The 27,399-nt window shown below is 41.4% G+C and overlaps 4 protein-coding genes and 1 long non-coding RNA gene across 9 annotated transcripts; 1 reads left to right on the forward strand and 4 right to left on the reverse strand.

Moving 5' to 3' along the window:
• Positions 1 to 1,205: 1,205 nt before the first annotated feature.
• On the reverse strand, positions 1,206 to 6,342 carry mtmr2 (myotubularin related protein 2). 2 transcript variants are annotated; one of them, XM_056444693.1, is made up of 16 exons: positions 6,110 to 6,342; positions 5,350 to 5,452; positions 5,228 to 5,251; positions 5,057 to 5,117; positions 4,832 to 4,926; positions 4,636 to 4,740; positions 4,129 to 4,233; positions 3,947 to 4,030; positions 3,712 to 3,861; positions 3,400 to 3,588; positions 3,117 to 3,302; positions 2,798 to 3,004; positions 2,611 to 2,703; positions 2,403 to 2,516; positions 2,127 to 2,303; positions 1,206 to 1,981 (listed from the first exon to the last, which is right to left on the reverse strand). In XM_056444693.1, exons 1-16 carry the CDS (start codon positions 6,187 to 6,189, stop codon positions 1,817 to 1,819), a joined length of 1,938 nt encoding a protein of 645 aa, XP_056300668.1. In that variant the 5' UTR covers positions 6,190 to 6,342; the 3' UTR covers positions 1,206 to 1,816. The 2 variants fall into 2 exon arrangements, with proteins under 2 accessions (XP_056300668.1, XP_056300661.1); XM_056444686.1 differs by having other exon boundaries at positions 5,057 to 5,120.
• Positions 6,343 to 6,683: 341 nt separating this feature from the next.
• cwc15 (CWC15 spliceosome associated protein homolog) lies at positions 6,684 to 9,116 on the reverse strand. The gene is made up of 7 exons (XM_056408590.1): positions 8,981 to 9,116; positions 8,227 to 8,377; positions 7,901 to 8,013; positions 7,672 to 7,772; positions 7,483 to 7,593; positions 7,187 to 7,353; positions 6,684 to 7,091 (listed from the first exon to the last, which is right to left on the reverse strand). Exons 2-7 carry the CDS (start codon positions 8,361 to 8,363, stop codon positions 6,962 to 6,964), a joined length of 759 nt encoding a protein of 252 aa, XP_056264565.1. The 5' UTR covers positions 8,364 to 8,377; positions 8,981 to 9,116; the 3' UTR covers positions 6,684 to 6,961.
• Positions 9,117 to 11,613: 2,497 nt separating this feature from the next.
• Positions 11,614 to 16,801, reverse strand: LOC130191950 (uncharacterized). 4 transcript variants are annotated; one of them, XM_056411722.1, is made up of 2 exons: positions 16,559 to 16,801; positions 11,614 to 15,677 (listed from the first exon to the last, which is right to left on the reverse strand). In XM_056411722.1, the coding sequence occupies exon 2, from the start codon at positions 15,668 to 15,670 to the stop codon at positions 14,393 to 14,395; it is 1,278 nt and encodes a 425-aa protein (XP_056267697.1). In that variant the 5' UTR covers positions 15,671 to 15,677; positions 16,559 to 16,801; the 3' UTR covers positions 11,614 to 14,392. The 4 variants fall into 4 exon arrangements, with proteins under 4 accessions (XP_056267697.1, XP_056267693.1, XP_056267695.1 ...); XM_056411718.1 differs by having other exon boundaries at positions 11,614 to 16,083; XM_056411720.1 differs by having other exon boundaries at positions 16,008 to 16,801.
• Positions 16,802 to 19,155: 2,354 nt separating this feature from the next.
• On the forward strand, positions 19,156 to 19,898 carry LOC130190530 (uncharacterized). Its single transcript, XR_008830985.1, has 3 exons — positions 19,156 to 19,218; positions 19,329 to 19,428; positions 19,529 to 19,898. It is a non-coding gene; the product is annotated as an uncharacterized LOC130190530 (long non-coding RNA).
• Positions 19,899 to 19,924: 26 nt separating this feature from the next.
• Positions 19,925 to 23,155, reverse strand: plp1b (proteolipid protein 1b). The gene is made up of 7 exons (XM_056409973.1): positions 23,079 to 23,155; positions 22,517 to 22,703; positions 22,257 to 22,413; positions 21,831 to 22,008; positions 21,481 to 21,554; positions 21,215 to 21,280; positions 19,925 to 20,787 (listed from the first exon to the last, which is right to left on the reverse strand). The coding sequence occupies exons 1-7, from the start codon at positions 23,116 to 23,118 to the stop codon at positions 20,716 to 20,718; spliced, it is 774 nt and encodes a 257-aa protein (XP_056265948.1). The 5' UTR covers positions 23,119 to 23,155; the 3' UTR covers positions 19,925 to 20,715.
• Between the last annotated feature and the right edge of the window lie 4,244 nt (positions 23,156 to 27,399).

Raw genomic sequence — 27,399 nt, forward strand, 5'->3', positions numbered from 1 at the left:
CTGGCATATATGATTTCACACTCTTTTGTTGACGTATCTGTGTCCCCATCAATCATGATTGACAGATAGGAGCGTCCTTAATCTTCTCGTACGTCTTCCGTTTCAGTGTATCTGCGATGATGCCAACACACTGTGCGCATGCTGTGTCGTTATTGTATGTTGCGTTTAGTTTTACACCATTCTTCCTTTGTAGATCAAGTTGGCCTTTAAATTTCGTAAAAGGCAGTTCTTCTTTGGCAATGAAATACGCCGTGTTAAACTTCAATAGCAATTCGGCCTCCTCGGCGCACTGGTTAGCAGCCTCTTGTCTTCTAAATGGACTGGGAGTGGAGCTGCACTTTCATTGCACAGGTCGCGGCACATTTTATGTTTCTGACTGGCGTTGTGTTTGATCAGCGTGTCGTGTTTTAATTGTGTAGTGCCAGTCTTATCAGCACATTTCGTGTTCCCCGCATGTTGTGGGAATCGACAGCAGAATGTACAGTTCATTGAATTGGTCTCCCTGAAATACCTCAGCCAGGTGAACTCGCGCAGCCACTCATCGCGAAAGCTGAACTTCCTGCCTTTTTTCGCCACGACCGTTTCCTCACAATCTGAGTCGGACTCATTCTCGGGATTTGTCTTCTCTATATCATTAGGTTTAGGAAGAAAGTACGAACTGATAGTCCGCTTCGCCATTGTCCATTGTTTACAGGAGACACCGCTATGTAAAATCTTTGGATTCGCCAAGACCCGCCTCTTTTCACACATTAGCCTATAACCGTGGTCATGCCCCCCCCCTTCCCGCTGTCAATCATTCCCCCCCCCCCCCCCGCTCTCACACAGGCCAGCCTTCTTCTTCTGTTTTCGTCTCCTTTCTTCTTCTTCTGGAGTTAATGTCGGTTAGCAAACCAGTCATTCAGGCATTACCGCTAACTATAGTGGGCTGAAGTGTAGAACAAGTTTGTCAGCAACAAACATATTTAATAACAACAAAAATCTGCTAATTTACTTGTCGCGCATGCGCGAGTTGATGAAAAATTTACTCGCACTGTGTCTAATTTTAGGCGCAAAATGCGACCATTTGGTCGCAGTCTGGAGCCCTGCCATACTGGCTCCTTGAAATGAAGTCTTGTGTTTATTGCAAGTATTCACATACACACTGGAAAGGCTGACTAACACTGTATTCACCATTTCCTCTTGACAACTAAAATATTGTAAAAGCATTGATTTGAGAAGATAACCAGACACCTTGTTTAATGAGCATGGTCTATATTCTTTAACATTAGCAGAAGCTAACATTACGGCCCTTAAGCTACATTTGGAATATTTAACAACGCCGAGCCATTTAGTCGTTTTTTTTAGTACTGGAGCTCAACATATTTGTGTACATCTTGAGAATATCTTCAGTGGTACTGCTCTCAAAATATACACATTTGCAGTTTAGAGGAATGAAGTGAGTGTTCCCGATGAAGTGTATAAGGCATACATATTTTACCCAAGTAATATTTTAGTGTACTTACAAAATGATCAACACTGCTTGTAGATGGACTGACATGCATATGTTCTCACGACTCTGGTTACATGTCCTCTCAACCGTGGAGCAGGAGTACAAGATGGCTGCAGTAAAGCAGTCTGAGACAGACACTCTTCTGCTGCAAGCAGACTCGCCACACGACGTGTGAGAGGTGGAAACGCATCACACTTTTGGGCGTAGTGTATTCATGCCCGTTTGGCACACAGGTCCTGTGTTGTGGCGCCAGGTGTGGCCAACTGACGACTACTGTACGGCAACTTCTCTCGGGTGGGATTCAGCTTCCGCGAACCGTCTGCTGAGTCAGACAAAAGTCTGCACTGGAGTGATGGAGCGTGTGGGGGAGCCCGCGCGCTCAGAGGAAGAGGAGGCCGAGCGATTCGTTACCTCGCGCTGTAACTCGTCCACTCTCTTTTGCAGCTCCGCCCGCTTCGCCAGCAGCTCCTTGTGGCGCTGCTGAACAGGATCCTGGCAACAACAACAACAACAACAAAAGAGAAAGAAAACCATGTGTGAAGTTCAACACTCAAACGGAGCATACATGGAGTGCAAATAATTACCCGTAGATGTACCGAAGGCAGGTCTTAAACCAAAGACAGGTTTCTCAACATACCTGAGGCCTCATGCGAGGGTTCCAGCGGATGTAGTAGCCAACCCAAAGCTCCAGGTGGCGTAAGCTGACGACAGGGAACAGCACATGGTTGGAGTAGTTCACATACAGAGGATTGGTGAACTCCTCCAGCTGGCTATTTACATATGACCACAAGGACACTGTCCTCTTGGGAATCTCCTGTAACATAAAAGACACTGAATGCACAACGCACCTCCAAACCAATAGCAAACGCTCTACTCCTGCGAGGATGCTGTGAGTAACTAAATGCCTCCTGACCTCCTTCAACCTCTGCTGTTCGCTGTTGCACAAGAAGGTCCCAAACAGGCAGCTGTAGAGGTGGTCCAGGATGGTGACCAGGAAGAATTCGTTAAACTCAAACGCTGCAGGAAACTTGAACACAAACAGTTTCATTAGTGTCCTTGAAACACCAACTTATTCGGAGGATTTTGCCCCCCCCCGAACATCAGCAGCAGTTAGGGCCTACCTGTCGAGTCAACTGCCAGACGCAGTCGATGAACTGAATAAAGACAGGCGAGCGGTCTGCGTCCGTGTGGTTCTTATCGCCATGACCGATGCGCTTAAAGAAGAGGAAAAGTAACAATCGGTGCTGGAACTGGGAAGGCTCTCACATCGCCTCCAAAAACGTGATGAGTGTATGAAAACGTGTTTACCAGCTGGAAGCGGTGGCCAAAGCTGAGCCACTCTTTCTCAAGCAGCACCTCGAAGCCGCGGATGGTGCGGTAGTAACCGTCGAGCATGAGCATGGCCAGGGAGGTGAGCTGGCCTGTGCGGTCCCAGCCATCGCTACAGTGCACCACCGCCGATGTTTTCCCAGACTCCACCTTGTCTGCAATCCGCAGCGCTCCAGCCAGGATCAACTGCAAACACACATACATAAACACAAACAACTTAGTCAAGAGCCTGGGAGTTTTGCTCATCTTCCCATTAAAACGGCATTCCTTCACACGTTTGCAATCGCAGTATGCTCACCTTGATGTGCTCCAGCCAATGAGTGGACTCCAGGTTGGAGAGCCAGTGGGAGTCCTCGATGTTGGGGTAGACCACGTCCTTCAGCTTCCGGAGGGACTCTCTCATCACGTGGATGTTGTGAATATCCAAGAACACCAGCTCGGCATTCTGATACGCATCCTCACTTTCATAACCACCGCCTTTCATCTGAAAAGAGAAGGGAAACAAAAGCGCAGCGAGTGTTGGTGATGAGCTGGTTCAACCGTTGAAAGAGGAGCGCCCGAGTTTGTGACGTGTGACGGACCTTGTTTGCAGCAGCGTTGACACTCGGTCTTGCGTCAAAGATGAAGAGCTTATGTGACTGAGCATTGGCGTCCATGATCGCCTGGAGGTATTTCTCATCCTCTTTGCTGCGCTTCCCGTTTACCCCGACCATGGGCTGACTGCAGCGCGTCACTGTCGCCTGGCTCTCCGGATGGATCCATGACAACACCTACACACACACACACACACACACACACACACACACACACAACCGAATAAGACCACAGACAGTCCAACAATCCAGCTGCACAGGAACGAACCATTAGATTCATGCTGAGGACCGGTCACTCACAGGCATCCTTCCCTTCACTCGAAAGGCTGCTACTCTCTTCAGCTCTTCGTCGGGTATGTTGAAAGGCACCGCCAGAGTTGATGGGTAAGTGTCACAAACCTCGTAGTGATTGTTTACTTTTGTTATCCTCCAGCTTTCATTCGGTATACCCTTTACAAAACACACAAGCAACCGATGTAAGAGGCCTCCTGTAACACTGAGCCAAGCATCGAACTCTGTTCTTTTTTTTTTTTACCTGTCTTTTGTATTCAGAGAGAGCGTCATACACCTTCCAGCCATTCTCGGGGAAGACTTGTCCATATTCAAAGGCAAATATTTGCTGTGGAGAGTCGGAGAGAAGTTAGTCCACCAATAGACAGTTCTTCTTTGATGATGTTTTTTCCAACAACAGCGTCAGTGTGGCTGACAATCACTCACCAGCCCATTGGAAACAGGAAACGCAAATTTGACCAGCACTTCAAAAATGGACTTCCTAAGTGTGTCCTCCACTTGCTTGTGTGCAAATCGTAGATTACGTATATCCTGCAGAAAGGCAGAGAAGCAGGTCATGGTCAAACCGCGGGGCCAACAGCTGTACGGTTACATTGTATTGTGGCCATGAAGCATGTTCATTCCCTCACTCTTTCTTAATGATTAGGATTTCTGTCAGTGCTGTTGGCACAGCAGGGATGAGAGGAGGTTCATCCTCTATGCCTTGGCCTGTGCACCATAAAACTTGTACAATTTTCAACTACTGGGCTGTCTCAGATCTGCAACCTGTAAGTACGTAAGTAAGGTTTATTTATATTACACTTATCGCAGACAAAGGTTCACTAAGTGCAGTACACTAGTCAATTAAAACAAATTGACAATAACAGGGTCCAAAACATCTGAATGCCATGTAAAACAGATGGAGTTATTCCAGAAGCTTCCCACCTTCCTCACCTTACAAACCAGTCCATAGGACACATCACCACGGGTTGATGCACTCCCAATCTTTTCCACACGACTCACCACCCCAAGGGGCATGTCCAGCACAAATGCTGGCTCCTAGAAACCAAACATAAATCACCAAAAGCAGAAGGAGTCTTCAGAATGCTGTGCTTTAAGACAAACAAAGAGTCATAATCATGAAGCGTACCCTTTCCATAGATCTGAAGAAAAGTCTGTAGTTGGTAACTATCACTGTCCCCCGCAGTGCTCCAATGAAAGGACAGAAATATGTCACATCTTGGGCTGTAAAATGAAACGAGAAAACAAGATGTAGCCATTATATTGAATATATTACAGACTGCTTTAGAGTGGGGAACAACTATTTCCGTTTATACATGCAAACTATTGTGATTGCAGCAAAGGGAGAACGTACCATAGTCTTGCACAGTTTCCTTTGGAAGTAACTGTGGCTCTTTGTCTGAATCTCTCAGCACCTGCTGGAAACATTCCATACAAATGACCTCTTCACCTGAACCAATGATTTTTGCAAAGCAATCACACTAATTGTTATGTTGCGTAGTATGTGACGCATGAGGTGACATACCTTGGCGGCGGTTTTGGGCTTAACCTGAAGGGTGCAGAAAAGAGGAGAGTCATGCTTCGGTCATTATCATCATCACACAACGGAGCAGCAGGATGTCAGAGAACTCTGTGCAGGCCACTCACCCTGCACTCCGGGGAGAGCTCTGCAGAGGCGGCCAACGAGTCGGAGGACATCGCAAAGGGTGGCTTGGCCTGGGCAGACCGGTCAGAGCGAGAGGTGGAAGTGCTGGTGAGAGACACGATGACAAGGGATGAACGGAAATACTTTGAGTCTCAGTGTGGCGTAACCACGGCGTCATCTCCCTTCATGCGTGTGCTGACAGCCTGACACCATTATTTGATGAGATAATTGGCCATCTGACAAACAGGGTTGAACTAGGATTATGAATGTTTTCAACTTGGGAAATGTGTGGTTGTCAGTCAGAACGAGTTGGTGTGAGAAACAAGAAACTTGAAGGAGTCCCCATTTTTTTCCTCATTTTTTAAATGTTTTGTAGCCCTCAGTAATTAATTTAAAACACACTGGACCTCTCAGTGAGTAATGTAACCGATCTTAGCTGTTACTGTTGGGGTGTAATATGCGACATTACTCTGGACTCTCATCTTCTGATGAACATGTTATTCTTACATTTGAAAGTCTCAGAAAAAAATGATTATTTCTGATTTAAAGGGATTATAGCCCACAACGGTGCCCCGGATCACTGTCACCGGGGCTCGTTTCATGGCAGTGTGCTCGCCACAGGGACATCGTGGCTTAGCGCTCACGTCTGAATAGTTCATGTTACATGTTAACCGACGTTTTAACACAGATACAAAGCCTTCTAATAGTTTCAAAACTTTGAGCTAACGTTAGCTTAAGAGGCGTTGTGGTGGGTTTAGCTACCTGGACAATGAATCAACACTTGGCTGTCGGGAGGAGGAGCGCTTCGAGCCCAGACTGTCGACGCTCCCACTCTTCTCCATGTTCCTCCTGCTTCAAGTGTTTGGACGAGCGGCAGTGTGAACCCCGAGGATAAGATGGAGACCTGTCTTTCCACGGAAGAATGTGTTTAAATCCTCCCTCAGAGCACAGTAAATCCCCACCAACAAAAGGAAGCTGCCATGTTTTAACAGCAGCCTCCCAATCCGTCACAAGGAAGCGATTGTTGAACGGGGCGCCCCCTGGCGGCGAGCTGCATGCACTGCACTCTGCTCATCCGGACAACTTGTTCTGAGGCATCTGTCGCAGACATTTGGTGGGAAACCACGCATTGCTGTTCAAAAAGTGGATAATATATTTCTTAAATAACCTATTTGAGGTGGAAATTCATACGTGCACATGCATTTGGGCATCTTTTCCCAAGTTTCCTGTCCTATACCATATCACGTAAACTTCGTTGTTTTAATTTTATACTGATTTATTATTCTCCACAATAACGTCCATTCTTCAAAAATAAATTACCGCAAGCCATTTAAAACACATTCTGAAAGTTTGTTTATTTAAACCGTAATTTAAAAAAAATAATACAGCAAGATGTTGAATCAAATCTAACAACTTCATTCAACTTTTTATGAGCTTTATTCAGAGGACGACATCATCATTAACTCATTTATATACAACATTGTATGTGTTGACTGTACTCAAATACTAATGCATTTGATTACAGGATGTATCTAAATGCCATCCATCATTCTAGGGACAGAGGGCAACAGTAGGGCAGAGACCAAATTGGAGATGAAAACAATAACAGAGTCTTTACTTCACATATTTCTCCATAAATTTCTTGTGGAACTCAGAGCGAAGTGTGTCATTGATAAAGCGTTTCTCCTTCCGTGCATCGTCTACTCCTTTGGCGCAATTCTTGAAAACAACATCATCATCCCACCTAGAAAGATATTGACAAATTAAATATTGATGGTTAGAGAAACGTAAAGGGAACTTCTAGGTTCAGATACATGCATATCGGTGTTTGTACGATACCTTCTCTTTACTCTGAAGGTATTCTGAGTCTGGGTAATCTGCTGCTGTTGCTGCTGCTGCTGCAGCTGCAGCTGTTGCTGTTGCTGTCCGGCCAAATTGATCAATGGATTGCCACTCAAGATATTCTCCATGCGAATCCTCTCCTCCTCTGCCTTCTGCTCCCGCTCCTAAGATGGGAGAAGAAACAAAGTCACTCAATAAGGCATTTGCCTTCCTCTCAAACAAAAAACATGTCTTGATTTGCATATTGTGCCATCAGCCTGGTTCTAATACGCCAGTCTGTAATTATAGTTTACTTTGCGTTCTTTCTCTTCAGCCCGTTCCTTCTTGATCTTCTCAAGTTCTGCCAGAAGAGCTGCAGTGTCGTCATCATCACTGTCCTCCTCAGAGTCCTCATCCTCATTATCCTAGAAACAACCAAGCAACATTGGTGAGGGACTTGAATGAGTGCTAATCATCCTCGAGTGTGCAGTGCCAGCACTTACATCAGTGAGAGGGTCGTCGGCATCAAGGTTGGCTGCTGGGATCTGATCCAGTCTGGGCCTCTTTGAAGATGATGACGAAGATGATGATGACGTGGTGTGCTCTGGAAAATTAGGGTCAAAGTGGGATTTTAAATATTAGTTTTAATGGGTATACATTTACGATAAATTGAGATTTTGGTAAAAAAATAACAAATAAACACGTTCAACAAGTCCCTAAAGATAGACCAACCTCTTGGTCCCCTTTCTCTGGTCTTTTCACGTGCAGCTACACGTTCCTTCTCCTCCAGCTCCCTGCGGAAGTCACGGGCACGCACCTCCTCTGGGGCATCCTGGGTAGGTTGCCTTATGAGAAGAGAACATTTCATAATGAAACAAATTAATACAAATATTTGGATTTCAGCATACATCCACCTTTAGAGTGAGTGGATAGAAGGTGAAGCAGGAAAGTCTCAAACTTAATGTAAATCTGTGCCCATTAAGCCAGCCAGCAGTACAATCAGCAACACACCGATTACAACCCCAAGACTCAAATCCACGCGTGCTTGTTAAACTGACCTGTACTTGATCTTGGTGTGACCTGGAAGATCTCGACTGGAATACTGCTTCGACAGGGCACTCAAATCACCCCCACCTTCTCCTTTACCTCGACCTCCTCTCGCCGGCTCAAATGTTGGTCTTGCAGCTGTAGTCATCTTTGATGGCTCTGCTGTAGTAGCACATGAAATGAGAACAATCTGTTATCTGTTACGTATCTTAACCTAAAAGTGGGTAAATATATTGTCAACTAGCTACAAATCAACCGCCCACAACTTCTATGCAAGGGAAATCTAAAATATCTTATAAATGATTTGTACATGTAATATGGTTTTGTGGTAATGTAACTAGTTGTAGTTTCATAGTATCAGCATTAATGATTCATTATGGTGAAGAGAACACAGAACGAGCTCGTGAAATGACCAATTTCACAACTGAGGCATACTGTCAAACTAATTTGTTCATGAAGATTAAAAGGGTTAACACCGAAGCTGTTGTCTTCGTGAATCATACTGTTTTTTTAGGTTGCTTGCTCGTTATTGATAAAGTACAGAAGACCAGCTAGCCAGTTAGCCAGTACAGCTAACTCATAAGTTGCTAGCATGCTAGCCTGCTCTGACAACGGCGTTGAGGAGGGAAACAAACTTCTTCCGTCTCACCGGCCTCCCGTTAACCGGCAGAGAGCGAACATCGTTTCATACAATTTATTTAAGTAAAACAAAAAAAATCGAATTAACGGCATTTCAGTAAGTATTTGAAGAGATATAACACTTACGTTGCTGCTACCACACGACAAAAAGAAGACCCGACACTAGTGACGTCACTTCCTGTAGAAACCTGCGCGTGGAAGAGATGCATTCAAGAACACACAGGAATTAGAAGACACAAAGAATTATTTTTTAATAATTGTCTAAATAAAATTCAAACACAACTGCAGCTGTGATCAGAGAATGGATGTCTTTCTGATCAAATAGTCTACAGTTTTTAAAATGTGTTTCTTGTAAACTACCCAAGTAAAGGTTCTTCATACAAATGTGCAGTATTGTCGTGAAGAAAGACAAGAGGCAGAACACGTTAAGTGCATCTAAACCCATGATCAAAATTCAATTTGCTTTTGATTTGTAGTAATGTGAAAGCCTTGAAAGTTATATATCATGCTTTGGCTGCGTTACATCCATAATGGACAGATTTTCAAGATTGTATTGTGGTTATATTTCATCATAATGTGCAAGCTAATCAGAATCAGCTTTATTGCCGAAGTATAAGGCATACTATATAAGTAGTATTATGAATTAGGTATACGATATATAATATATAATATACATTCTTGAAGGCCATCTTTTGAAAACTTAAATGGAAATGCAATGGAAGCAGCCAAACCAAAATAACAATCAGTAACTTTCAACTTAATTTCTGTTGTCCTCAAGGTGATATGTGTCTTGCAGCCCTGTGAAACACAGAACACACACATACTTAACACACCATGATACATTTACCGTTTACATTTGTATTCTAGTCACAATACTCATGAAACAGTCTTCAGTTTGAATGCCACAAATGATACTTTTTGGTTTTAAAACTTACTGAAATGCCCTCTTTTCATTTTGTCCCTTCTATTGAATATGGAAAGTGTTTTAATGATACAAAATTGCAATTAAGGACAGAATTTACCATCCAGCTCAGTTTCATTGATTAATACACCTTATCTTGTTTTGATAATGTGCAGCATGAACTTTTACTGAAGATCATGTTGGTTGAGCTTAAAAAAACAACAACTAACCAACAGAGGCTCTGCTGGAGTCCTCAAATAGTCTCTAAAATATAGTGTGCAGAATTGTCAAGTGTAAATGTTTCAACAGGAAATCAAAAAAACAGAAAAGTAATGACACAATGCTGAATTAGATAAATATCCATGTAGTTTAAGAGCAAGTATTTCATGGTTCCTTGCACCCAACTGGAGTGGCATGTTTTGTGAAGGAAGCCAAGAGAAAACAACACTAAAAGGCTCGATGAATATTCTTCAGTTTATGAGCTGCATGCAGGGTTTCATTTCTGGCCACATATACAGGACTGTCTCAGAAAATTAGAATATTGTGATGAAGTTCTTTATTTTCTGTAATGCAATTAAAAAAACAAAAATGTCATGCATTCTGGATTCATTACAAATCAACTGAAATATTGCAAGCCTTTTATTCTGATTTATTGCTGATTATGGCTTACAGCTTAAGAAAACTCAAATATCCTATCTCTAAATATTAGAATATCATGAAAAAGTATACTAGTAGGGTATTAAACAAATCACTTGAATTGTCTAATTACCCCGAAACACCTGCAAGGGTTTCCTGAGCCTTGACAAACACTCAGCTGTTATAAATCTTTTTTTTTACTTGGTCTGAGGAAATATTAAAATGTTATGAGATAGGATTTTAGAGTTTTCTTAAGCTGTAAGCCATAATCAGCAATATTAAAAGAATAAAAGGCTTGCAATATTTCAGTTGATTTGTAATGAATCCAGAATGCATGACATTTTTGTTTTTTTAATTGCATTACAGAAAATAAAGAACTTTATCACAATATTCTAATTTTCTGAGACAGTCCTGTACATTGCTGTAAGTATATTAAGGTTGAAATATCTCCATACCTGCTCACCTGCATGAGACAGAGACCAAGAGGAAGCTTGACACCACTCTGCTCTGACAGCACACTCAACAGGTGACAGAACAGCAAATGGACTTCACACTATAGTTCTGGTGTTACATTCACTGGCTATGTGCAGGGGGAAGGCTCTTTACGGAGCCAGCGAAGCTTTAATTTTCTATGCATAATGTATCTGACCTGGTTAATTGGTGTTGGCACACATCCTGTGCGATTCATCACAGGAGATTAAAACACTAAGTGCGGGTCAAAATGTTAAGTGGGGCTCAAAGAGAATAGAGACCAGATTCAGTGTGACACGACGTGCACTGTAAACACAGGTGGGGTTCAGATCCTTCAAATATGGAGACTAATACATCCAATAACATTATAACACTCTGTGTGGATGACTTTTTTTACTCCAGCATAATATTTTTCAACCGGTTTCATTTGAACAAATGTGGTGAGCTTTAGTGTAACTATGTAAATTCAATGTTTATCAATGCTCCTCAATTCAGATTCAAAGGACCAGTTGTTCAGAATGGCTAGTACTGAAATACATAATAAATACGTGGATGTCATGTTAACATCCTGAGTGAGTTGTGCTGCAGAATGCAGTATACCGGGTTGAGTATGAGATGCGCATTACATAAGGTCTGAAGTCAGTGGTCGGAGTATGGAATGAGAAAAGGCAGATATCATAGATTACAGTGGCATACACTGCTAAAACTGTTTTGTTCTATTGATATGGAAACTTACAAATCAACCTGAAAGAAATGTCAACCTTTTATCTGAAAATATTTCCATCAGAACATCTGAAAAAACATCAGCATCATGTCAAATGGTAAGTCACACCTAAATCCAATATTTCAACTTTTTAAAGGTTTAACCGTGTAATGCATGTATTATTGATTCTCAATTGCAATGTGTGTGTGTGTGTGTGTGTGTGTTGTAGAGGTTGACAGACCCATGGTGTTTCAAACCACCAGGGTGCGGACTCCACTGAAAAATGATGCCTGTTGGATTACCAAATCAAAGCAGGAGCAAGAAGAATCATGGTATTCTTGGAAATGAAGTTACATTCTGATGCGATCTTGCTTTCCTGCATTTTACTGATGTGCTCTAGGGTAGCAATTGTTACTATATCACAATCACCGACTGTCTGAGAGAAAAATGATGCTACAAAGATGCTGCAAATGTACAACTCCTTCTGTCTCTCAGGGCAGACCAAGCGGTGGAGACCCGACCCGTCAGGATCAATTCATACGTCCTGTCCACAGCCAAGAAATTTGAGTGAGTATCAGAGAGATGTCCAGGTAGTATGTACCACATCCAAAAAACGCTATCGAACTACGGCGAGAATCAAACAAAAGTATCAAACGCTGCCAGCTATTTGAATTGCGCAACGCTTCGCTCTCAGAACTAGAGCAATGCAGCTGATAAACATCAGATCAAATCGTTGCACAATCCAAATAGCTCTGGGCTTTTCAGTGTGCTCTCCTGTTTGATTCTTATCAGAGAGCCGTCGACACTACGTATATGTTCAACACAAGGGAAGAATTGAAAGTAACACAAACTGTTGTATTTGATCCCGACTGTTAATCCATCTCGACTGATGCAATGCCCCGGTCTGTCCAGAAGATGTCGCCCTTTGCGACAGCAGCAAGTGCTTTAACCCTCCTGTTACTTTAGGGTCAATTTGACCCCATTCAATGTTTAATGTCGGTGTTCTTTGGGGTCAATTTGACCCCAGGCTGTTTTTCACTGTGTCAAACATATAAGAAATATCAACTTTTTTATATATATTTAAAGGGCTATTTAGGTAGTCAACAAACAAACATAAAGTACCTCACACTTAAACTTGGAAAACAATATTAATTCGAATAATTTTCTGGAGGTTTTAATTGCTGGGGTCAAATTGACCCCAAGGGTAAAATATGTCAGTAAATATAAAGGTAACAGGAGGGTTAAATCAGTGAATTAACACCACTGCTTCCCCATCACTCGTGAATCTATGAGATCTTGTTGATGTCATCAACACACTAGCTTATTTGGGGTTGCAATGTTTTGTATTAGTCCTCCAGCATCTTAAACTGAAAATCTCTTCTGACTCTGTTGTTAGAGCATAACACACGTCTGTAATATTTAAATACATAAACACTAACTGAGCCATGCGCAGCTCTCCATCCATAAAGACCAGTGCTTTAGTTGGTTGATGAGCCATTGATCTGAATACAATTATTACTCCTGTTTCTCCTCAAGGCACACAGGAACTAACTGCTCTACACCGGCATGTTTACTCTTCAATACCAAAAGGGTTCTTTCGGCTGCCTAATGAACATTAAAAAAACATACATTTCGATTTGAACTGTACAAATATTTGAACAGCCATCAATGTTTTGTTATCATGTACGTTAAATACAAATCTCATTGTTTTTATGACCATACAAACGTCAGGGAAATTTACTGTAACGTGGCATTCAATAATCATAATCATATCAATCAGCCCAAAATCTGTTCTGCAACATTTACAGTTATCATAATTATTAATACATGCATTAGGGTTCCCTGCCTGTGTATTGTTGCCAGCTGTACCTATTGCATTAATACTACATCACCTGACTTGAAACCGTAGATGACACACACACACACACACTGATACCCCCCTTCAGTAACCTGTTAAGCTTATAGACAGATTTTTGACGCAATAAATAATTTAAAAATAATTTATTTTCTCCCTGAGATTACCTGAGACACCTCCTCTAAATAAAAAAGGGCCCAACTTTCCTTTATCGTTCGTCAATTAGGCAGTATATTACTTATACAACTACTGAATGGGCCGACTACATTCAGAATACTCGAAGAATATGATTCACAAATGAATGGCGTTAGCTTTTTCAAAGACACGATTCCCCTCCACTCAGGAACACGTTTTTTTTGCAAATATTCCGCATGGATACTGGACATTGTGGACAATAATCAGTATTGCCAGATCTCAACGGCTTATTAAGTTTCCACAATGGCCTATTTCCTGTAAATAAATCTCAAACAAGATAACATTTGACAATGTGGCTACAGATTTAAATCTGCTCTTTAAACGCGTTAAGATGAGATGAATGTTCTCATGCTTTAATATTTCATCTGAATACACATTAAGTGATTAAACGCCCTCGGTCAGAAGTCAGCCAGCTAGCTCACAGCACTCACCACGCAGACTGATCCACTGCATACTCCACTAAAACAGAAGCATAACCTACTCTATGTCTTCACTGCTTAACATCAGTTAGTTTGACTAACTGGTTGCCCATCAAAGATGAGACAAAATGACAACGCTTACGTTAACTGGTTGGACAGCAGTAGATCTTTTGGCTCGTGAAGAAACAACATTGATCTTAAATACAATCAAACCTAACTGTGTCTCTCTTATTCCATCAGCAAACATTTGACTCCTTTAGATTTATCTTGCAGACCCACATGGTGTACCCCCAGTCAGTATTTCTAATGACGTTTTGTTAAATTATGCAGTCCCTCTCCTTCCTCAAAGGTGCACGAGTCATGAGGAGGGTCCAGCAGCTGTGACGTCTCCTTCATTGTGCAAGGGGGGTCCAGTTGCTGGGCGCGTGCTGTGCGATGGCATTAAATGACCCTCGTTGATGGCAAAGAGGTTCAGCGGGTAGATGCCACATTTCCTATAGCCCTCCTTCACAATACCGACACCCTCCTCCTCCTTTGCCAGCTGATACGTCCCTTTAAATACACCTGAGAACTCCTTCTTGCTGACTGCAAAGTGAGCATCAGTAGCACAAGCGTCCCCGATGAGCGCTGCAAAACGCTGCTTCAGGAGGACAAAGAGACCGGCGTCGAGTGGCTGCAGGATGTGAGAGCAATGCGGCGGAAGGCACAGGAGGACGACGTCCTCGCTACGAGCCGTTTCCACCACCTCAAGGTTTATGGGAGACTTGTGACCGTCAAAAATTAGCAGCAGCGGACGCTCCTTTGGTGCGTGCAGGAGGAAGTGTTTGAGGAACCATTTCTTGAAAAGGTCCGAGTTGATATAACCAGAGTCTGACCATCCATAGAGGGCCTTTGGAGGCCCTTGAGTCTTGTAACATACTCCCCCCGGGTATGCCTTTGAGTAGATAATAAATGGGGGAATTTCCTCTCCAGCTGCGCTAAAGCAAGCCAGGACAGAGATGTGGTCCCTCGAGCCGGGCGTTGGCTTGTGGCCCAGACTGGCAGATTTGGGGAGAATCACTCTCTTCCTGCCCAGCTGAAATCCTGCCTCATTGCAGTTGAAGATTTGGTGAGGCTTGTCTCTGAGCCCTCGAGCGTCCACGACCGTGCTCAGTAAATGTAAAAACTGATCCACTGCTTCTTTTCTCACACACGTTGTCCTCCCGCGGACAGCATTGTCTGCCGGCTGAATGGTGATATTCTTTTCTTGCCGTTTTCTGAAATTGAGCCACCAGGTCTGGCCAAGTTTAGAAAATGCTACTCTCCGATGCTGCCGCTTATAAATGGACGAGGCAAAGGAAACCAGCTGTTGCTTCGTCAGTGGGAAACCATGCTTGGACATGTATATGGAGAACTCCACCAACAGCTCCTCGTCTGCAGATGTTATAAGTTGAGCTGGCCCACTGCGACTCCCTGGTGTCACCCGTCCACTGACTCTGTCCCCTAGAGAAGATTTAGGGACGCCAAACTCTTTGGCAGCCTGTCTCACTGTACACCTTCCTGACTTCACCTCGATCAGTGCACGTTCCATGGCCTCCTCGGTCCATTTCTTCTTCTTCTTCCTACCGACTTTGTCAAGATGATTTCTCGATGGCATTTTTTTTCTAGGACAACGCAGGAAATACAAGCATGAATAGCACATCAAACACATTTGATACACACACCAGCCTAATTATGTACATATCTTAAATTACCTTAATGGTAAAAGGGATACAATTCCTTCCTTATTTTTAAGTCGAACGTACAAGATCACTGTTCCAACTGTTCACAAGAACAATGCTCAAGAACCAGGACAACATAATCTCCACCCAACATTCATGTTCACCGTTCAGATGGATGACCAAGGTTGAAGTGGTATTCGGATTCAATAATTTAAGAGGGAATATGAATGAAATTTAGGAGATATGATTCCTCAGCAGATTCTCTGTTGTTACAGTACATCACTTTTTGATAGACGTCTAGTCTACCCATGGAGGCAGAATATGGGTCACGGTGCTCCTCTCCATCCATCTAGAATACACAACCCATCTCTAGTTAAACCAGTATTACATCCTATTATGTGAAAACAAGTCTAGATGTAAAATAGAAACATGGTGTATGAAGGCGTTTTAAGATCCGGTTTCAAATATTATAATATATTATTTATTATTGCAAAAAAAGAGGAGATTGTAGTTTTCATCCACATTGAACATAGGACCTGATGGTTTGTAAACTGTCTTTACGCTGTGTACCTTCGACGTATTTGCATTTTAATCGGAAAATGAATTTAGTGGCGTAAGAACAGCCGAGAAATATCTAATAGCTATGATGACGTTAACTTCACCTGAAAGTAGCTGACTTCTCTCAGTTAACTAACTTCAGGTCCGTGATGTTTCCTTTGACATAGTTAGGTAGCTAGCTACTGACTAAGTAATAATGTCGGTGGACTTTCTGTCACAAAGCACGTCCTCTGTATGTAAACTTGTTGGGATACCAACTGACTTACTGGTCTCGCAGAGTCGTCGTACTATGTTTAGTTAGTGGGGACTTGTCCTGTGCTGGTTGTGTGACGTCGCGAACCGTTACGTAGCGTACGTTTCAATGACGTGGTGCCTGGTGGTTTTTGAGACACAATTGCGCCTAAAAATACAAACCCAGTACAGACGCTGCTACATGTCTGTCGCTTTGAGAAAGTGCAAATGAGGCGGTTATGTGTAGAAAGAAGCGTACACTTCCCTCCATAGCACGAAACGCCTAGCATAACACGCCTGAGGAAGATAACAGGAAGTTAAGCTTCTGTGTTTTCAAAATAAAAGTACCAAAGTTCCTGTTCTAAACTAAGCTTCCAATTTTACAGATATGCAGATACAATCAATAAATTGCATCACAGTGCAGATACATTTAAAAACGGGAATCGAATAAAGAACCACACAAAAATAGTGTTTAAAAGTTTTTCCACAATATATACTTAGTTGTAATTTTCACTTTTTTTGTGTTGTATTTTTTAGTTTAACATCATCTTAAATTATTAGATATAGAGCATATATATATGTATTTTTTTAAATAAAAAAATGGAAAATATATACATATATACATATACATATATATATATTCCATTTATATATATATATATACTGTATATATATACTTTTCCAAGATTGAGAGACATCTTTATCTGTTGCCATTTCCAAGAAAAACACCATGACACATATATTTGAATAATTAGTTCCACTCTCTTAATAATAAATTAAAAGGTCCACATGCTTTATTTCAAGTGTGTTCAGGTAGACCATGACCTTACAATTTATCAAGAGTTACATCATTATCAAGATGTTTTTCTATCACAAAGATAATTGAATTATAGTTCAATGTTGTGGGCCTCTCGCCTACCAGCAATATAAATAGATGAGATACACAAACTAGGACCAAATAGCCTAATTCGTGGATTGCATTTCTTGTCCGAGAAAACCACTTCATCTCCTCACTTCAGTGCAACATGTTTAGTGATATTTACATGATTAGGAAACATTATGTTGACATTTAATGCTCTATTCGTCAGTTTTGCTCCATCAATCAATGTAGTTTCCTGCTATCACTCATCGCATATACTGGTGTCCTGAATGTGTGATTTGTTGTACCAATCAGGTCAGACATTCTGCACAACATTTTTTTATCCAAAGGTTATAGATGAACTTTTCACTTATAAAAAAGAAGAATGAGTAATATTCTATAACTGCCACACCTCCTAAATCTTCCCTCACTGATACAGTTTTAACTTTTGACACTATATTCATAAGAAAGTGTATGTTACCTGACCTTTTGTTGTACATTTAAATTATCGCTTGCTTTTCACCATCGGAATATTGAGCATTTGGCTATGATGTCAATTTTGAGCCAAAGTAGTTTAATGTTGATGAAATGATTGTGGAGCATTAATTATCAAGATATCATTTGCTACTGTTTTGTTTTCTGCTTTAAGCTCATAAATGCCATGGTTATTTGTTAAATGTGTCCTAATCTTACCCTAGATCAATAGATTCTCCACTGAGCCATGAACATTTAATACCCAAAATATTGAATGTTTGTGCCATGTATGTTTGATTTGTGTTACTCTATGTTTTAGCAATTCATCTAATCAGGTAAATAGTGAAGTTTTTCCTCCCCAAGAATATGCTCAGCCTGAGGGGTCAACAGTGGAGACCACCGATGATGCAACGTTAATATGAGAGTATCTCAACATTGAGTGTAACTACTGCTGAGTCGGGGGATTTTTGTTCATATGTCTTTTCTGCATAGTTGGGAATAATAAATCCCTTTTTTACAGGCCGCAAGCACCCATGGAAGAACTTATCCAAAAGGATGAGGCACATCCAGAAAAAACTGTTGTCAACACAACTGCAGAAAAAATCAAGGAAGAATATGTTGCAGTTTACCAGCCAAATGTGGAACAAAATGGCGGAGCTGCTGAGGTCTCAGCAGATTTAGAAGCTGTAGCTGAGGTTGCTGTGGAGTCATCACCTGAGATGCCTGCTGTGACTGATGCAGCAGGAGAGAATGCTGCTCCCCAAGTCAGATGCCTTGACTTAGTGGCACATCCAGCCTCTGAATCACCTACCCAAGCTGCTGCTGAAGAGCCTGAAGAGTTTATAGTCGAGTCAGCAGCCTCAGCAGAGCCAGTTTTAAAGACTGGAGCTGAAGAGGTAGTTCAGTGTGAAGTCCAGCCTGTCGATAATCCGGTTGTCGAGCAAAGTGTTGAGCCTGAGCGAGCAGCAGATCATGTGGTTGAGCTCACCATAGAGGATGCTGTTGAACCTGTAACATATTCAGATGCTGAAGCTGCTCTGGATGAGTTCTCTGACCAACTCATTGAACTTTCGGAAGCATTAGATGCGGAGCCAACAAGAACTGAAGCTGCTCCTGAGCCTCTGAAGGATGGAAAACAATCCCACACTGAGGAGAACCAGCTGAAGCCACACACTGATGATAGCAACATGTGAGTAAGCTCTTATAAAAAAGTAATCACAGACAGATGTTCTGATTTTCACATTTTCACTTGTGCAATAGAATGCATATTAATTGTTTGTTTATGATTATTTTGTGTAGCTCTGACATGCCTCAAAGGTCCAAGGAGAATCCCCAATTCACACAAACTCAGGATGAGACCAGGTCATTTTTAGCAATTGCAATTTAGAAATTCAGATATTGTCTAAGTTATAATATATACACAAAGGTTAACATTGGTGCTAATCTCTTTTAATATGTTCTCTTTACTGCAGCAATAGCAATGTTTGTTCATTCTGTGAGAAAATAATTGATGGAAAGGTCAAGCTCTACACCAGCATACCTGCGATGACCTGCCACCCTGACTGTCTGAAGGTTTGTTTTGCCACTCAGGAAACATACAGTTCATACAGTCTATTATTGAATAACAGGCTCTTGTCATTGCATCATGTTAATATTGAGTATGTTTTTGCAGTGTTATGTGTGTGCAAAGTCCCTGGGAGATATGCTGACCCCCATGTTCTTTGCCGAACAAATGATCCGATGTGGTGGCTGCTTTGTAGACGCTTTCAAGACCACCACCTAACTGGGACGAATATACCTAAACCAGTTACCCTTGAAGACTTAAAGCATTCTACAATAAACATGCTGTTTGGACAGAGGACCTCACTGCTTTCCCCATAACTCTGTACAATTCTTAACAATATGTATTATAAGAATTCATTTAAAGATGTGGTGGCATACTAAATCTAATTCAAAGATGCCAAATATGAGATGCAATCACCATGAAAGATGTTAATCGTGACATACTGTATTTGTTTGAATAAACACTAATTACTGCTTCAGATTTAAATGGTTTATTCAGCCACAATTAAAAATGAGCATACACACAACCAAGCTCAGTAAGTAGCAGGGATGCACATCAAACATGAGTAACCTGGAGGCACGTTATTGAAGCATCAACAGCTTATTTTAAGCAGTAACCCAAAAACATCCGGAAAAAACTGATACATGTCTTTGTTTGCCTCCGATGCAGTGGAATTTAAACGAAGCAAAAATGCAGTGTGAGTGAATGCAAAAAGCATATGTTGTAAGTGAAAGCACAGGGAAAGATGAGAGGATACCACAAATCCATGCAGGGAACTTTAGTACATTCAGCCTCCCTGGCTTTAGCTCACACAATGTTGCTACACAGGATGCTGCTAATGAGGCTGCAGCTAAATCATAGTCAGAATCATATGTGCATCAGTAAACAATGAATGGCGTGCATGCAGTTATGATTGGCAAGGCGAGCTGTCATTTCTCTTAATTATTCATGAGACATCATACATCACAATCTAACAACAGCATCATCACCAATGAAGCTTTGCAATAAACAATGCATTGAGAGATGCAACCTGCGAGAGGACAATGAACAACAAAGCTTGGAGAATCATCTGAGAGGAGGATTTGAGGAGGAGGATGCTGGGTGTGAATTATCTTCATCTCTCTTTCTGTTGTTCATACAAATCAGCGATGAGAAACATGTGTCTGTTATTGGACATGTCTAAACAAATACTATAGCAGGTGATGCTTTTTCCCAGAGGATGAATGGACGTCCAGTGTTGACTGTCTCCAGTTCATAGCCCGAGGATGGGGTTGACTGGGATGGAGGTGATGCCCTTAGCGGACGCCTTTCCTTCCCAGGAACCGCAAGACTGCGTAATTGTAGGTGGTGGCAGCCAGATACACAAACTGCAAAGGAAGACATTAAGATGAAGGTGGTAACAATATGGGTCCCTTTTTAAAGGGTCGATTCACCTCAAAAAACTTACAAACATTGTTTCTTACCTGCTTCAAAAGGATATCTAGCCATACATGGCTTGGAGTTAAAATACAATGTAAAATAAGAAAGTATTTCCACTGAAAACTGCTCATAGCAAGGCCCAGAAGGAGATGTTGCAGCTGAATGTAATTTACCACTAAATATATGATAAACTTAAATTGTATTGGGTCTTCCATAATCTAAGAGACACAATTTGTTAAACCTAACTAACCAACTAAAAATGTGGATAAACTGACCCTTTACATGTGATTCAACTGGTAATATTAACAAGAAAAATCTTAGATGAAATATTGAATTCGACCAGAAAGCATGCAAATTGCCAACACAATTGCTCACCAGCGCCAAGAGAGTGATCCCAGCACCAGCAAATGTGGCTATGAACAAGTCATAGGTGACGTAGAACTGTAAGACATATCAAACCATATAAATTAGTTTACATTCAGAGAACTGAATCTTTACATTCAAAAATTTGCTCACACACCACACAATATGGATTTGTATTATAGAGTAGATTTACACTAATTCTGCACATTGATTTTGACGTGAGGATGCTGACACAATACTGAACTGTGTCAAAGGGAATTGTGGATTCGGGTACTCACTTCACTGGTTTTGCAAATAGATGCCAAGGTCATTCCACAAACCTTGCCTGGCATCGCATTCCAAGGAAGCAGACCTTAAATAAAAACGTGACATAAGTGTCTCTTGCAATTGCTGAATCATGATGAGTTACGACACATTTAAGTTCCTGCTTGCATACAGCATGTCAGGGACACAGACGTGAAGAAATGAAGAAATGAAGATCAAGCTGCAGTTATCTCCATTATTTCATAACTTATTCTACAAGCAGTTTTGTATCTATTCCCCAATGATTAATTTGTTGCTTTCACGGACACATTAAGATTCTCGTCAGGTGGAGGATGCGCAGTCAGTCATTATAAGGACAACGCACCATACTGCCTGGCATCCATGCAAATCCAGCCGTGCTGATTAATGCTGGGGGTTGTTTCAGCCAGGAGGTTTATGTTGTGGCAGGTCTGCTCCATGTTGAACAAGAAGAAGACTGGAATAGCCGTGAAGGCAAATACCGCCAGCCAGATGAAAGCCAAGATGTAAGTCACGATGACAAACTGTTAAAATAATAGAATGCAGGATGTTAGGTCACAGAGATGGGAGCCCAGGTTTGAGTGTGATGAATGTGGTGTAATTAAATTCACATATTAAGCGTAATTCATGATTCTGTATAGAAATAACTGAAATAAAGAACAATTCATTGAACTGAGGAGAAAGAATAATACCAGCATTTAGAATCTTAACGATGATGTCATATTTCCCCTCCCTCTTTACTCCCCCTCCCGTCCCTTCTCCTTGTTCTCACCGTCAAGCTGAGGCAGCGGCCACAGTGGGTGCTCCTGAATTCACCAAACGACTGCTTGACCGCGCTTGTGGTGTAGAAACCCTCAGCCAGCAGCAGGATACCATAGAGGAAGAAAAACGATGCCAGGCCATAGATCACGTACTGGAAGTATTTGATACTGAGACCGTCACAGGAAGAGAAGTCAAGTTAGACAGTAAAAAGAAACCATTCTTTGGAGGCCAAAAGTCACAATTCAGAGAATTCATTGAAGCATCGCTCACAAGGAGGCCATGATCACAAAGTCCTGGACGTTGCGGGCGAAGTAAGTCTCGACGAGAACTTCGGTATGGGACAACGCTTCATGCCCGCAGCCACAAAATAAGGCCATGCCGGCATAGCACAGCAGGGTGGCCACCAGGGATGTGTAGGGCACTGCCCCAATGCACCGGATACAGCAATCATAACAACCTGAGGGGGCATAATATATCAGCACACAGGCGGCACACACCGCACATATAATCACACAACACATCTACGCCACGGTGGTGAAACTCGGTCACCCTGTGGCGAGGTTATGAAAAAGTTCTCGCTCTGTCTGCAAATCCATGAGCTTACACCAAAACCCCGCCAAGAGGCAAGAAAGCAACAGAAGAAGAAAAAAATTAGTGACAACCAAGAGTTCAAGCAGCGAATCCCAATAAAGCGTCCAAAGAAAAGCAGCCTCCACTGACTTCACGAGAGCCTCATGCACTTCTTCCTGTGTAAGCCGTGCTGTTGAAGCGGGTAGCAAATATCACACAGAGTTAATAAATGCATTGGCAAAAATTTGATAGAGGGAAGCACCTAAGGCTTTGCAAAGCCAAGGCTGCCTGACCGGAAACATTTGCTGCTTCTGATCCTGTACTCCACAACAAGAGAGATTCCAGTGCCAACCAGTGATGACCAGTACTTCCTACAAGCTGTTGCTAAAGTGATATAAGCCTCTGCGCTGACTTCATCTGTATGTTGAAGCCTCGATGCTGGTACCAACACCTCACAGCTCAGCCCCTACGCACTGAGGTCCTGCCCTCTTTGTCTAGCGGTCACAGGCGTCACCAGAGGGATGGTGGTGAAGCACTGGCCTCAGGGGCTGGAAGAAAAAGCTTCTCTTTGTGGCTGCAGATACAATATCCATTGTCTTTACCATTATCACAGAGGAACAAAGACCATGGTGCCACGAAACACGCACGCACGCACGCACACACACACACACACACACACACAAACACATACACACACACACACACACACACACACAGTAGGATGGTGTGGCAGGAGTCTCTACACCACAGTCACTATCACCACTCAGGCCATCCTCCCTCCACAGCTGGCTGAGACTGGTACCATGGCACGAAGTGTCAAAGCCGGCGGGGGCTGAGTTCAAGTGTTCAAAGAGTGGGTAGAAGCATTAAGAAAAATTCTGATCATTTCAGGTCACTGTTACTTTTGTTGTCTCTCTTGGTTTTAGAGAAATAGTTGCATCAAAACCAAACATCACTATAAAACACATTAAATAAGAGCACACATGCTGTTTTTAGTCTGATACGACTGTCGTCCTCTCTCATTCCAATTTGTCAAATTATTGGATTTTATCTGGAAGAAACCGAGAATGTGAGTTCAACAAACTGCTACAAAAGTATAAATAGTAACAGCAGGAGGATCGCCAGAGTCCCAAAAATGATAGTGCTTGCAGACACCCACGCTTCAGCTGTGCCCTGCTGCAACAGTGACAGCAGTGATAAAGTGATATAGGCCACCACGGCCTTTATTTCAACTTAGTGCAAAAGGCAATAACAGTAGATGTCAGATCAATAATCGCGACGTAAAAATCTGCAAAAAAACGTATGAGCTTTAGAAATAGTTTGTAAATGAGAGAAAAAATTAGCAGCAGCTCTCATGGAAATCTGCTAATTTATACCCAAGACACATGTGGGAGTTTCTGACCTCTTTTCACCTCTTTGACCGGGCATGGCCTTGCCATGTTGAAAGTCAATGCCCATCTCTGTCCGCCCCTCTTATTACACTCATTGTTCATGGTTAAAAGGTTAGACGAGGTAACGAGGACTTCTGTCTTTATATAAAAGCCTTCCTTTTCAGTCTGAAATCCTCACTGTGTGTTAAATTACAGTGTCTGGCATACATGAGTGAATCAATTCTAAACCACTGATCCATCTGTGGAAAATAAAATACTTTTGTTAAATGAAAAAACTGAATTAAATTGCAGCAAATCTCGCCCACAGTGCACAAGGGCAACGTGATGTCTAAGGACAGAAAATATATATTAAAGGCAACATTAGTAAGTTATTGAAATTCACATTTTTCGAATCACATTAATAATAGATGATAAGAGTTATTAAAGATTCTGTGTACTCACCCATGTCCAGAGAGAAGTGCGGGGGTTATTGAAGTTTTGCTGGGTCGCTTTGTGAGTGTGATATGAGGATATGAGAAGTTATTCCCCGCCACTCTTATATGAATCTGACTCGCGCTTTTGTGTCATCAACAATAGATAGACCACATCTCCCCGACGCACATCTTAAAGTCACAAAGTCCCATTTCAGCTGCCAGTCATTATTTATGGAGCCATGGGTTAAGAACTGAGGACCGAGAGTGGGTTATACTTTCTGATATGGGTTTCCTCTTTTTTTGTTATTTCGTGATATTGCCTGAATCCTTTGATTACATAAAATTAATTTAATTTAGTAGGAATTACATTTTTTGCATGCACACAAAGAATACAGAGATATCCGTTGATACATCCAATCTATTTTAAGGGCAAAGTTGCAACGTTTTCTTTAATATACACAATGCAAATGATCTACCACAACTATCTTATATTTGTACATGTCTTAACCTCAAAGGTGTTTAATTAATGCACATGTTGATTTGAAGGCTGCATTTCATTAACCTTTGATGGCTCATCTGTTTATTATCAACATGCATGTGTTGTTTGCCTGCACACACACGTGCTAGGCATCAGCAAAATAGAACAAGCAGGTCTGAGGGCCCTCAGAGCCGCATCCTGAGAAAAACACAAAGATAAGAGGTACACACAGACAAAAGAGGGAAATAAATCCAAACGCCAGTGACTGACATCGATGAAGTTGACTAACAAGGGTGACATTGACGGTCGGGTCCAGCTGCTGCCGTCCTTCCCTCCCTCCCTCATGTTTGACCCAGTTGATGTCAAAGCTAGGTTCAGTACAAAGGAGCCAGTGTGGAGGAGGAGAAAACACCATTTTTCTTTTTTTTAGGAGAAGTCCTTCATCCTAATTTTGCTTACCCATTTTAACCCCACGACAAAATGGACATACATTCATGTTAAAAACACAAGGGAGCTACAGATAGCCATTTACCATCAATTGGACCAGATAATAACAGTAATCTGGTCCTTTTGCAAATCAGCGCATTTGAGAGACCGATCTGTTGTTGAACATAGATTCACTCCTCTTAAGATGGTATCAACATTAAACCAATGGGCAAAAGGACTCATAGCAGACTCAGGGGACCGGTCAGTAATAAGTAAAAATACTTTACTGAAGCAGGGTTCAGTACACAGGGGATAAGTCAGGATAAGACCAAAGTACCAAATCATCAGGCTGAGGCTGAATCCAAAAATCCAAAAACAGATCAAACGCTAGAGACAAGTCCATGAGGGTTTAGTTCTGTCCCACTATCACATCACCGAGTGTTTGAGGGCTCTCTGGCAGACATTTTGAGCCCTTAATGAACCCTTTTCATCAGTCAGCATTAGATGTAGACTTTGCCCAAGGGAATTACCCACAGTTCATAGCAATAGGACGTTAAACACACAGCTACCAATGGAAGCATGGAGACGTAAGAAAAAAGGTAAACAAAGAGGAAGGCATGTCTGAAAAAACAGATTAAAGATTGAACATAACAACACATGAAATCTGAGGAATGCATGCATTATTATATATATATATATATATATACAGGACTGTCTCAGAAAATTAGAATATTGTGATAAAGTTCTTTATTTTCTGTAATGCAATTAAAAAAACAAAAATGTCATGCATTCTGGATTCATTACAAATCAACTGAAATATTGCAAGCCTTTTATTCTTTTAATATTGCTGATTATGGCTTACAGCTTAAGAAAACTCTAAAATCCTATCTCATAAAATTTGAATATTTCCTCAGACCAAGTAAAAAAAAAGATTTATAACAGCAAAACAAAATCAAACATTTGAAAATGTGTTTCCAGGTGTTTCGAGTTAATTAGACGATTCAAGTGATTTGTTTAATACCCTACTAGTATACTTTTTCATGATATTCTAATATTTAGAAATAGGATATTTGAGTTTTCTTAAGCTGTAAGCCATAATCAGCAATATTAAAAGAATAAAAGGCTTGCAATATTTCAGTTGATTTGTAATGAATCCAGAATGCATGACATTTTTGTTTTTTTAATTGCATTACAGAAAATAAAGAACTTTATCACAATATTCTAATTTTCTGAGACAGTCCTGTACACTACCGTTCAAAAGTTTGGGATCACCCAGACAATTTTGTGTCTTCCATGAAAAATCACACTTTTATTTATCAAATGAATATAAAATATAGTCAAGACATTGACAAGGTTAGAAATAATGATTAATATTTGAAGTATTAATTTTGTTCTACAAACTTCAAGCTCAAAGGAAGGCCAGTTGTATAGCTCATATCACCAGCATAACTGTTTTCAGCTGTGCTAACATAATTGCACGGGTTTTCTAATCAGACATTAGTCTTCTAAGGCGATTAGCAAACACAATGTACCATTAGAACACTGGAGTGATAGTTGCTGTAAAAGGGCCTCTATACACCTATGGAGATATTTCATTAGAAACCAGACGTTTCCACCTAGAATAGTCATTTACCACATTAACAATGTATAGAGTGTATTTCTGATTAATTTAATGTTATCTTTATTGAAAAAACAGTGCTTTTCTTTGAAAAATAAAGTCTTTTCTAAGTGATCCCAAACTTTTGAACGGTAGTGTATATATATATGACACCGATTTATTCATATATACTTTTTTTATTGAAGCTCATTTGACAAAAATGAGTAAATAGATAATTTTAAATGACATTTCTCATCAGGAAAATGCCTTTCAATGCC

The sequence above is a fragment of the Pseudoliparis swirei genome, chromosome 3 (genome assembly GCF_029220125.1).
Source record: "Pseudoliparis swirei isolate HS2019 ecotype Mariana Trench chromosome 3, NWPU_hadal_v1, whole genome shotgun sequence".
NCBI lineage: Eukaryota > Metazoa > Chordata > Actinopteri > Perciformes > Liparidae > Pseudoliparis > Pseudoliparis swirei.

What these genes read in the sequence shown, in the direction of transcription:
- LOC130191950 (XM_056411718.1), bottom strand. Translation starts at nt 15,724, where the DNA reads ATGTGTTTGATGTGCTATTCATGCTTGTATTTCCTGCGTTGTCCTAGA.
- cwc15 (XM_056408590.1), bottom strand. Translation starts at nt 8,363, where the DNA reads ATGACTACAGCTGCAAGACCAACATTTGAGCCGGCGAGAGGAGGTCGA. An exon ending in CACACCAAGATCAAGTACAG is followed by an intron (nt 8,014 to 8,226) that starts GTCAGTTTAACA and finishes TCTTCTCATAAG; the next exon opens with GCAACCTACCCAGGATGCCC. An exon ending in CAGAGAAAGGGGACCAAGAG is followed by an intron (nt 7,773 to 7,900) that starts GTTGGTCTATCT and finishes CTAATTTTCCAG; the next exon opens with AGCACACCACGTCATCATCA.
- plp1b (XM_056409973.1), bottom strand. Translation starts at nt 23,118, where the DNA reads ATGTTTCCGGTCAGGCAGCCTTGGCTTTGCAAAGCCTTAG. An exon ending in TTGGCTTTGCAAAGCCTTAG is followed by an intron (nt 22,704 to 23,078) that starts GTGCTTCCCTCT and finishes ATGCCCCCTCAG; the next exon opens with GTTGTTATGATTGCTGTATC. An exon ending in CTATTTGCAAAACCAGTGAA is followed by an intron (nt 21,281 to 21,480) that starts GTGAGTACCCGA and finishes TATGTCTTACAG; the next exon opens with TTCTACGTCACCTATGACTT.
- mtmr2 (XM_056444686.1), bottom strand. Translation starts at nt 6,189, where the DNA reads ATGGAGAAGAGTGGGAGCGTCGACAGTCTGGGCTCGAAGCGCTCCTCC. An exon ending in TCTTCAGATCTATGGAAAGG is followed by an intron (nt 4,741 to 4,831) that starts GTACGCTTCATG and finishes TTTGGTTTCTAG; the next exon opens with GAGCCAGCATTTGTGCTGGA. An exon ending in ACCCTCGCATGAGGCCTCAG is followed by an intron (nt 1,982 to 2,126) that starts GTATGTTGAGAA and finishes TGTTGTTGCCAG; the next exon opens with GATCCTGTTCAGCAGCGCCA.